Source organism: Psammomys obesus, unplaced genomic scaffold, assembly GCF_907164565.1.
Source record: "Psammomys obesus unplaced genomic scaffold, mPsaObe1.curated_primary_1811, whole genome shotgun sequence".
NCBI classification, from domain to species: Eukaryota; Metazoa; Chordata; class Mammalia; order Rodentia; family Muridae; genus Psammomys; species Psammomys obesus.
Window position 1 is genome coordinate 920,199 of NW_026590905.1, and position 11,527 is coordinate 931,725.

At 43.0% G+C, this 11,527-nt stretch overlaps 1 protein-coding gene across 1 annotated transcript; it reads left to right on the top strand.

Annotated features, from left to right (window-relative positions):
- The first annotated feature begins 50 nt into the window (after window positions 1-50).
- On the top strand, window positions 51-1,203 carry Mrpl51 (mitochondrial ribosomal protein L51). Its single transcript, XM_055609404.1, has 3 exons — window positions 51-298; window positions 385-495; window positions 881-1,203. Exons 1-3 carry the CDS (start codon window positions 220-222, stop codon window positions 1,075-1,077), a joined length of 387 nt encoding a protein of 128 aa, XP_055465379.1. The 5' UTR covers window positions 51-219; the 3' UTR covers window positions 1,078-1,203.
- The last annotated feature ends 10,324 nt before the right edge of the window (window positions 1,204-11,527 follow it).

Genomic DNA, 11,527 nt, shown 5'->3' on the forward strand with positions numbered 1-11,527 from the left:
GTCCGTGGAATGAACCGGAAGTGTTTGCCTCGGAGGGCGGGGCTTGTGGCGGGTCAGCTCCCAATGGTACCTGGGTAAGGCCCAAGATGGCTTCTCTCGCTTTCCATGCCTTGTGAGTCCTCTCTGGGACTGTGCCCCATGTCTTGTCTTTGAAATCCACACCCGCTCCCCGTTTTTCCGGCTGGTTTGGTGTCCTGTCGAGGTGGACAGGCTAGAGTAATGGCAGGGAGTCTCCCTTGGGCGGCAGGTAGGAGCCTAGGGGCTTGGATGCCCTTGGCGTGCAGAAGCTTCTCTGTGGGTAAGTGGCTAATGTGTTGGTAGGACGGCCCGCGAACTGGTTGTTAATAGGCAGCTCCGATTCATTCTTATCCCTTCCGTTCCTAGGTGTTCCACTGTTGTCCCGAGTAAGGGTTACTCTCCCACCTCCCAAAGTGGTTGATCGCTGGAACGAGAAGAGGGCTCTGTTCGGCGTATACGACAACATCGGAATTCTGGGTAGGGCTTGGTTCCTAATTACAGAGATATTATTATGTTATATTGACTATTTTGTTTGTATTTGTTACACAGAAGAGGATGGTGCTCAGTCATACCAACAGTTATTCGTACACTGTTATGAGTGCTCAAAACTAGTAAATGGTAGTGTCAGTATTTGAACCCCAGGCATTCTGGCTACAAAGTTTTTTTAAAGATTTTTGTGTATGTGTGTTTGCCTGTTTTTGTGTGTTTGTTTGTTTCTTTATGTGTACCTCTGTACTTTGCATTTTACTGATGTGCTTGTGTCTAAGTTCTGTTCAGGGAGATGTCAGCTGCGGGTTGAAGACTTAACTGGCCCAGGCTGCCTACTCTTCTCTTGAAACTAGTCCATTCTCTCACGTTACAGGGAATTTCGAAAAGCACCCAAAAGAACTGATAAAGGGCCCAGTATGGCTTCGAGGCTGGAGAGGAAACGAATTGCAGCGTTGTATTCGAAAGAAGAGGATGGTTGGAAGCAGAATGTTCGCTGACGACCTGCACAATCTCAACAAACGGATCAGCTATCTCTACAAACACTTTAACCGAAAAGGGAAGCACCGATAGAACAGACAACGGGCAACTCTGGAGCAAAACATTTGTCGCCCCGGAGAGGGGGACTAGGACTTACACCAGCCAGGAAAGAGCTTTGTGTGCTGTCTATAATAAAATGGGGCTTCTTTGGAAATCTGATATGCACAGTGTTACATTCATGCAGACTGAAGTCTCATCCCTAAGTCACAGGGTCCTGTGTTAAGACTACTTACTTATAGCCCAGTTACAGTGTTGACCTTCAGAAGTATGACAATTAGAATGATTTTATCGTTGGCAGTTTATGACATTGGCCCTTCGTGTATGTTTTTATTTTTTATTTTTTTGAGACAGGGTTTCTCTGCGTAGCTTTGGCTGTCTTGGACTCGACTTGTAGCCCAGGCTGGCCTCGAACTCACAGTGATCTGCCTGCCTCTGCCTCACCGAATGCTGGGACTGCAGGGTGTGTCACCAAGCCTGGTGTATGATTTGAAAAGAAAATTGTTTTCTGTAATCTTGGAGAGGAAACCCAGGGCAATGCTTGTTCTAGGGAAATGCTCTGCCACTGAGCTCCCCAGACCCTTGGAAGTGTAATGACGCAGGTGTTTCTAAAGACTCTGCTACACCAAAATGAACTGGGAAAGTGAAATTACACTCTGTACTGCTCTCATCAAAGTAAGTTGACTGAACTTGTCTGAGTAGACAGGATTACCTTGAACCACACCCAGTTTTATGGAGTATTAAAGATCACACCCAGGATTTCCTGTGTGCTAGGCAAATACTCTACAAACTGAATTGCTCCTCCTTTAAAAAAAGTGGGGGGACAGGATGACAACAGACACACATACACAAGACAGACAGGGCCTGGAACTCACTATATAGAACAGGCTGGCCTATGACTCAGATCCTGCTGCCTCTGTCCCCTAAATGCCGAGATAAATGTGTGTGCCACCATACCTGGCCTTTCTCACCTTTTTAATAGAAATATCAATTGCTGTGTGAGAGTACGCATTTACCCATTAGAAGCCTCATCCCAAACTACAGCTGATTGGTAGAGATAAATCTTGGACTTCTATGCATGGTTTTGGTTTTAATTTGTTTTCTGGATACAAAGTCTCATATAGCTCAGGTTGGCCAGGAACTTACTAGGTAGCTAAGGCTATACTTGAACTCCTGATCTTCCTATCTCCACCTCCAAATGCTGAGCTTACAAGTATGTGCTACCATACTTTATTTTCAAGAAAAAAAAAAAAGGGCATTATGAAATTTAATATTTTAAAAATAAGCTTAAGCACCAGGACTGTGAGAGGTGCTCAGATGAAAGTAAACACACTTGAAAGTATGTGTGTGTGGACTTCTCTAAGAAACTTATGTGTGTGATAGTGCTTGAATATTCCAAAGGTACTTGTTCTACAGTGAACTATATCCTCTGCCTGGATTTTTGTTTTGTTAGTATAAATATCAGTTGGAAAAAAAAAATAGGTTTCATTATGATGTTATTTATCTATAATAAATAGGTTTCATTATGACATCTATCTTTTTAATTTTTTATGTAGTTATTTTAGCTTTTTGAGACAGGGTCTCCATGAAACCTTGGCTGTTCTGGGACTCACTGTGTAGACCAGGTTAATCTTGTGGACACAGAGATCCACCTGTCTCTGCTTCCTTAGTGCTGGCATTGAAGGCTTGCACCACCAGACTCAGCCTCATTATGACATTTTTCATACATCTTTTTTTCCAGTGAGAAGTCTGGAAATTACAAAAAGATATTCCAGGTGTTCCAAGGAACTTTCCTTGCATCCATTTCCTTTCAAGCAAGCTCTTTTTTTGTTTGTTTTGGTTTCTGAGACAGTCTGGGGCCTGCAGAGATGCCTCATTAGTTGAGAGCCATCTTCCAGGGACTGATCTTCAGATGTCCCAGGTTCAATTCCCAACACACACATGGTGACTCAAAGATGTCCGTAGCTCCAGTTTCTGGGCTATCCTTGGAGACCAGACACACACATGATGCACAAACATACTTGCAAGTAAAACATGTAAAACAATTTTGTTTTGTTTTTTGAGACAGGGCTTTTATATAACAGTCCATTCTGAAAAGTGATGACTGAAAATAACATCAATTTTCTCTGAGTTTTTTTTTTTTGTTGTTGTTTAGTTCGTTAGTCCTGTTTCATTGATCATGAGGCCATAATTCAGCAGTGGGCTTCCCTGGGGCTGACATGTCTAAGACATCTTCACTCATGTTTACTGACTCAATTGGTAGTTGAGATTATTTTAGAGAACAAAATGAGACCACAGCAAGAACAGGAAGTGCTCTTAACCTCTGAGCCAACTCTCCAGCCTCTGCTGAAGTTCTTTTTGCACAAGGTTTTATTACTCAGTCTCTGTTGGGCTTGCTTACTTAGAGACCTGATCCCAAAGGGCAAAAATGGAAGTGACAAGGCTTAATAAAATGAGGCTAAAATGTGTTGGAGAGATGGCTCAGAGGCTGAGGACCTTCTTCCAAAGGTCCTGAGTTCAATTCTTAGTAACCATGTGGTGGCTCACTACCACCTATAGTGAGATCTGGTGCCCTCTTCTGATGTGTACACATACATGGATTCAGAATATTGAATAAATAAATAAGTCTTTAAAAAAATTTCAAAAATGAGGCTAGGAAGTCTTGGTGCCATCAGGCATGGTAGCAAATACCTTTGATCCCAGTACTCAGGAGGCAGAGATAGGCAGATCAGGGCTACACAATGAAATCCCATCTTAAAAAAAAAAAATAGAAAAGGAAGAAGAAATGTTTTAACAAAATCTGTGATTGTTAGTGAAGAGGGAGTTAACAATTCAACTCCACAAGCCTGTATAAAACTCTTCCTGCTGTGAGATACAAAACGTCTTTGAAGCACAGAGCTGTATTGTTTTTGGAACAGAACAGTAGGCAGCATTTTCCTTCAATAAACACTGAATCATTGTGTGTGAGGACCTGGGAGGCATATAAACGACAAAGGCAGGGCTATCTTCTGCCTCCAAATAGACTTCATCCTTCTGGTGTTTTGTATGTAAACAAGGTACACATTTGCATATAGTAATTGCATAGGAAAAGTAGAGTTGCATGAGTTTTGTTTTTTTTTTTAAGAGATTAGAAAATTGTGAGTGTGTGTGTATATGTGTGCGCGCACGCCTCCCCCCTCCTATGTGTTATTGTGGAGTAAACCTATGGCTTCATGTGTTAGTCATATGTTCTACCACTGAGGTATATCCTCAGCCCCCAAGAGGTGTTTGTTGAAGACACGGTGCTTGAAGTAGATCTTGGACATGTTCAGGGTTAGGAACTCAGTGGGAAATTAGTATATAGATGCAGGCAGGAGGGAACTCTGTCCCCCTGGCAGAGCTAGAAAGGCTTCCTGGAGTAAGCAACCACTAAGTTATCTTAAAGGAATATTGAAGGGGTGGAGGATGACTGGCTAGTCAGGCAAATGATGCAGAAAAGAATGGCTAGGAGGTGAGAAGTAGCGTGCAGCCAGTGCAGAGCCAAGCTGTGAGTGGAATTTGTCAGTGAAACTACCTTGTGTGCCTAAAGACAGGCCTAGAGGTCAGACTCAGGTCATGAAGAAAACTAAACAAGTATTAACATTTTAGGAAAATGACGGAGCCAGTTTGGAAAAATTCACAGTTGCACAGAAAGTTAAATACAGAGTTCCATATGATTCAGTGATGCCACTCCTAGGTGCCATCCGAGAGAAATGAAAGATTGCCTGTTCAAAGAGTTCAGGCAGTGCAGTTCAGAGTAGTCAAAAGAGAAAAAGAACCTCAAGAGGAACCAAACCAAACTAATGTCTACCTGCTAGTGAAGCCCTATGAGCCCAGTGCCCAGGAGGTAGAGGCAGGAGGATTAGGAGTTCAAGGCCATCTTCAGATAATGAGTTTGAAGTAAGCCTGAGTTTGATCCCTAGAACTGATCCCCCATGGTGGAAGGAAAGAACCAACACTTGAAAACCAGTCTCATCTCTACACCTGCACGCCCGTTCCCCAAATAGATAAACGTAATCTTTCAAAAAATCAGCTGATAATAAAAAAGTAACCAGGGTGTTGTACAGCCACACAATGAATTATTACCGAATTACCAAAACAATGAAGTGGCCGTCCATGCTGCATGGGTGAATATTTAAAGTAGGTTGGATGAAAGAAGCCAGTCATAAAGAGCCAAATGCTGTATGATTCGTTTCAACAGAAACGTGCAGAATGACTGCTACAGAAGCAGAATGTGCTTTAGTTGCTGGTACTATGGGTGGGACACTAGGTGGGGAGTGCCCTTAACACTTACAGGGGTCTCAGGGATGATGAGAAGATGCCCTGGATCTGGGAGATGCTGGTCAGAGGGTACAGCCCTTCAGAGCAACAGATTAGAACACTTATATTGCAGGGTTGTTTTTGTTTTTGTTTTGAGACAGGGTTTCTCTGTGTAGCTTTGGCTATCCTGGAAATCACTTTGTAGACCAGGCTGGCCTCACATTTAAGAGATCTGCCTGCCTCCCAAGTGCTGGGATGATGCCGTGCGTCACCACCCTCCGATTATGCTGCATGAATTCTAGGGTGATGGCACCTAGGCTTTGAAGAAACCTTTTGTAAATAGTCAGAGATTGTTACCAGAGGCTTTGGAATTGCTTTTCCTGAAGGAGTCACAGAGCCTTTGTGTAACTTAGTAACCAGGAAGCCTTTTATGTCTGAGAATTGCTTAGGTAATGGTTCCTTCAGACCTAGATGAGATAAGAGGTTTTGGCATGGGGACACTGACTTGCTAAAAGTGCCTTTTGTGTAAATAAAGAGGCTTCTGCAAAGCAGTTAGTTGTTGAGTCAGAGGCCGTTCCACTCTCCTGTAGAAGCTGAAATACAGCCTGCAGCGCCTCTCTTTCTCCTATGGACTGCCGGAACTCAAAACACTGACATACTTGAAAGTGGCTGAGAAGGTTTTTTTGTTGTTTGTTTGGGTTTTTTTTTTTAGTATTGATAATTTATTTATTTTTCTTTTTTCCTGATTTTATTTATTTTTTATTAATTTTTATTTTTTATATTAATCACAGGTTATTTACTTCGTATCCCAGCCGTAGCCCCCTCCCTCATTCCCTCCTAATCCCACCCTCCCTCCCTCATCTCCTCTCATGCCCCTTTCCAAGTCCACTGCTAGGGGAGGTCCTCCTCCCCTTCCATCTGATCTTAGCTTATCAGGTATCTTCAGGACTGGCTGCCATGACCTCCTCTGTGGCTTAGCAAGATTGTTCCTCCCTCTGGGGTCGGGGAGAGGTAAAGGAGCCAGTCATTGAGTTCATGTCAGAAATAGTCCCTGTTCCCCTTAGTAGGGAAACCCACTTGGTTACTGAGCTACCATGGGCTACATCCAAGCAGAGGTTCTAGGTTATATGCATACATGGTCCTTGGTTGGAGAAATAGTCTCATAGAGGACCTCCGTGCTGTGATATATTTTGTCCTTGTGGAGCTCCTGACCTCTCCCGGTCATATTAACTCCCCTTTTTATCATATGACTTCCCACACTCTACTGAAGGTTTGGTTATGAGTCTTCGCATCTGAGAAGGTCTTTTTTTTTTTTTTTTTTTAAAGAGAGTGTCTCATGTAGCTCAGGTTGACTCTGAACTTACAGTGTAGCTGAGGCTAGCTGTAAATTCCTGATCCTTTTTTTTCTGCTTCCCAAGTGCTGGGATTACACAGGTGTGCCACCACACCTGATTGATAAGAGAAAATTTTACATTCTAACTACAAAAATGAAAAAGACATGTCAGGTTGGACTGGAGATGTTGTTCAAATGATAGACTGCTTCCTTAGCTTGCAGGGAACGCTGAGAGCATTCTGCCACACTGAGTAAACTGGACATGAATGTTCACAACAGTAATCCGGCACTCAGGAAGTTCCAGGCCATCCCTGGATACATAGTGAGGTAGAGGCCAGCCTGAGATACAAAACAAATCAAAATAAAAAAGATATAAGTTCTCATCTGCTGCTCTAGTGCCACGCCTGCCTGCTGCCATCATTTCTACTGATGGTCAGGGACTCAACCTCTAAAGCTGTAAGTACTCTCTCAAGTAAATTTTTCCCCCTTTGGTCATAGTCTCTTCACAGCAATGGAAACATAGGTAAGACATACACACACACACACACACACACACACACACACACACACACATATATATATATATATATTGCAATGTTCAATTTAGCCATTTATTGTTATTATTTTGCCTCAGCGTACATATCTGTGAGACATTGTGCTGTGTACCATAAACACACACAGCTCTTTTTTTACTTACTAGGGTTGGGACTGTAGCTCAGGTGGTAGAGTGCTTGCCTAGCACACACAAGACTCTAGGCTTGATCCTCAGCATAAAGCAAACCAACCAAAATCCAAATACAATTAGACCAAAACAAAAGAGCAAGTGCATAGAAAAATTAGAAAGATTTATTTATTGTTTTATGTGTGAGAATGTTTTGTCTGCATGTATGTCTGTGCATCATGCAACTGCCTTTGGCGACCACAAGAGGGCGAAAAAGCCCGTGGGTCTGGCATTGTGAAGGATTGTAAACTACCACGTGAGTTCTGGGAATCAAGCCCAGGTCCTCTGGAAGAGCAGCTAGTGCTGTTAGCTGCTGAGCCATCTCTCCAGCCCCCGTTTACTTATTTTTGAAACATAGATAATATAATTTAAAAATCATTTCTTCAGTTATTTTTGTGTGAGTGTGCTTTCGGGAGTCTGCAAAAGCCAAAAGAGGCTACAGGATCCTTTTGGTGCCGGAGTTACAGGCTGTCTGGAGCTGTCTAAGGTGTGGATGCTGGGAACCAAACTCAGGCTGTACAAGGTTGTGAATATACTAAAAACTGCTTGAAGGGTCAGCGATGTAGCTCAGTGGTACAGCTGGCCTAATGCGATTGAAGCCCTAAGTTCAGACCCATGATGGGCTGGGGTGGGGTGGGGTGGGGTGGGGGGTCGGTTAACCAGTTTAGAACTGCTTTAATCCTAGCACTCAAGAGGCAGAGGCTGTCTAATCTCTATGAGTTTGAGGCCAGCCTTGTCTAAATAGACAGTTCTAGGCTAGCCAGAGCTATATAGTCAGACTTTGTCTCAAGAAAAAGAAAGAAAGAAAAAGAAAAAAAAAAAAATCCCAAACCAAAAATCCCTCCACCAGTCAACCAACCAACCAAAAAACTAACCAGTTTGAATTTTACTGGATATGTCTATAATTCCAGCACTTGGGATGTGGAGGCAGGAGGAGCAGAAGATCAACTCTAGCCTGGGCTATATGAGACCTGGTCTAAAAGAATACACACAAGTAAAATTCAGTGAGAATAAGTCCACCCAGTGAAGGGGTGAGCGATACGGTGTATGAATTATAGCCCAGAAAAGGGCTGGTAATACCAAGCCCAAGGAAGGGGAGTGACACAACTTTAAAGCCAGCCTTGGCTACAGAGAGCGAGGTCCTTTAAAGGAGAAGAAAGACTGAAGATTTGATTTATATTTCACAAATCAGCATAATACAAATATACAGCTAATAGCAAAGAATAGAAAGTTTTAGGAAACAAACAGCAATCTTCCCCCTCAATTCTGCCCACTCACTAAATTAACTTCCCCAAAACAAAACCTTCCTTTTTTTTTTTTTTTTCCTGGTTTTTCAAGACAAGGTTCCTCTGAGTAGCTGTCCTGGATTTGATCTTTAGACCAGAATGGCCTTGAACTCAGAGATCCCCCTGCCTCTGCTTCTGAATAGTGGGATCAAAGATGTGTGCTACCACCACCTGGCTTCCAATTCTTTTATATACATTTAAATTTTTTTTAATTTTAATTTTTATATTAATTACAGTTTATTCACTTTGTATCCCAGCTGTAGCCCCCATCCTTATTCCCTCCCAATTCCACCCTTCCTCTCTCATCTCCTCCCATGCACCTCTCCAAGTCCACTGATAGGGGAGGTCCTCCTCTCCTTCCATCTGACCCTAGCCTATCAGGTTTCATCAGGACTGGCTGCATTGTCTTCCTCTGTGGCCTGGTAAGGCTGCTTCCCCTTCAGTGGGAGGTGATCAAAGAGCTAGCCACTGAGTTCATGTCAGAGACAGTCCCTGTTTCCCTTATTAGGGAACCCGCTTGGATATTGAGCTGCCATGGGCTACATCTGTGCAGGGGTTCTAGGTTATCTCTATGCATGGTTCTTGGTTGGAGTATCAGTCTTAGAAAAGACCCCTGGGCCCAGATTTCTTGGTTCTGTTGCTCTCCTTGTGGAGCTCCTGTCCCCTCCAGGTCTTCCTATCTCCCCCTTCTTTTATGTACTTTTATGGTAGTTATCATCATAACCTGAAACAATATACCCAACTACTCATGACTAATTGGTTTTAGGCATTGAGACAAGGTTTCTCTGTGTAGCCCTGGCTGTTCTGGAACTTGCTCTGTAGACCAGGCTTGCCTGGAAGTCAGAGATCCATCTCTCTCTGCCTCCCAAGTGCCTGGATTAAAGGTGGCATTTGTCACAAAGGCATGCAGCATGGGTGCTAGGAACCAAACCCGGGTTCACTGCTAAGAGTGTAGTGCTCTGGCTGCTGAGTGAGCCATCTCTCCAGGCTTCTACCTTTCCTTTTTCTCTTCTTATTTTATTTTTGGAGGCAGGGTCTATGTATATGTACTCCTGGTTAGCCTGGAAACTTTTGATGTAGACCAGGTTGGCCTCAAGCTCATAGAGATCTGTCTGCCACCAGAGGGCCACTATCCCTGGCCTTCCCACCTTATTTTTTTGAGACAGGGTCTATTTTTGAAGCTGGACCTTGTTTTTTGTTTTGCTCTATCATTATTTTGGCTTAAATTGGCTATGTTTATATTGTTAAGTATTTATGAATATTATTTTGACCTGAGTAGTGTTCAATGGAATAATTGTTATTAAATTTTTTTTTTCAGTCACAGATGGATCTTTATTTAAAACTCTGACCTACTTAATTAATTAATTAATGTTTTCCTCCAACTTGGGGAGCAGAGATCTTCCAGGCTTCAGCCTTTTGTTTAGGTGGTGTCTCTGTTGCCTGCTTAGCATTTTTTGCACCCTTGACAGCTGTTGGGGCCTGCGGTCACTGAGATCTCCTAACTTTTGGTTTCTGTGCCCTCTCTACCATTATATGTTGTAGGAAATTTTTTAAAAAATGAGTGAGTGTTGGGCTATGTATTATTTATTACTTGTCCGATTATCACAGTGGTATTATTTAATCCACTATCACAAATAATAAGACACAGACATCTGTTAGATTTGTTATTGCCTTATTTACCTTGGGCTGGGAAGATATTCCTACCTACGCTGTCTGAATCACCTCACCATCCATCTCCCAGCCCCCATCCAAAGCTATCCTCCTTAACCCATTGTGGCATTGTTCTCCTCTCTTCCCATCATCTCTCTCCCATGATTCTCTCTGTCCTCTCCAAGCCCAGGAACCTTAGCCACACCTATCCCATTCAGCCCTGCCCAGGTATAGACCATTTAATTAGCCAGTCAGGTAGATTTACACAACAAGGTTAGGTGTACTCAGATCTTGAGGGCTAGTAACATGTATCAGAGCAACCCTTAACAATTATGTCCACAAGAGATGCACCAGGGATGGCCCGCTGGACTTTGATGGCATGGTGGCTTTTCTTTTGAATTTCTTCTGACTGTCCTTTTTTGTGTGTTTTTCTCCTGTAGAGGACTGTCCAGTTTACCTGCCAAGGACTGTTTTTGGAAAGGAAGGCACACTATCATTTTTCACTAAAAAACAGGGAAAACTTCTGGTCAGTCTCGGTGTAGTCCTGTCCTTGTTTGGGTTACATCTTGTATCTGCTGAAATCTTCATGGTGAGGGATGCCCACTGGCGGGAGGAAAGAGGGCAGAGAGGAAGAAAGAATTATGGAAAGATACCTTATAGGGAAGCGGGAGAGCGATTAAAACTCTTTTTATAGGCATGTAATTTATGCATCATACAATTCACTTCAGTGGCTTTTCATCTGTTTAGAATTGTGTTACCATCACCACGATCGATTTTAGAATCTTTTCATCATCTCTCCCTTAGCCATCACTTCCAGGTACCCCTTCCCTTCCCTTCCAGAACTGGCCAACTACTGCTATCTGCTTTCTTATGTATTATGGATATTTCATGTAAATTTATCATAAACACATAGGCACTTGGGACTGGTTTCATAGGCTCAGCAAGGCTCACATGTGCTCTAGCATGGACTAATAATTCTTCATTCCTCTTTGATGGCACGTCACAATTTGTTTGTATGGCTATGCCACATTCTGTGATTTACCCTCTTCTCAGTTGATAGACATTTGGGTTATGTCCAATTTTGGGATGTTCTAAATGACACTATGAACATTTGTGTGTTGATTCAGGCTAAGGGAGACTCAGGTCACAGTCGCCCGCAGCAGCCTTTTCCCACGTCTACTCTCAAAGACTGTAAAAGAAATGGCAGGCACCACACTG

What these genes read in the sequence shown, in the direction of transcription:
- Mrpl51 (XM_055609404.1), top strand. Translation starts at nt 220, where the DNA reads ATGGCAGGGAGTCTCCCTTGGGCGGCAGGTAGGAGCCTAGGGGCTTGG. An exon ending in GTGCAGAAGCTTCTCTGTGG is followed by an intron (nt 299 to 384) that starts GTAAGTGGCTAA and finishes TTCCGTTCCTAG; the next exon opens with GTGTTCCACTGTTGTCCCGA. An exon ending in CGACAACATCGGAATTCTGG is followed by an intron (nt 496 to 880) that starts GTAGGGCTTGGT and finishes CTCACGTTACAG; the next exon opens with GGAATTTCGAAAAGCACCCA.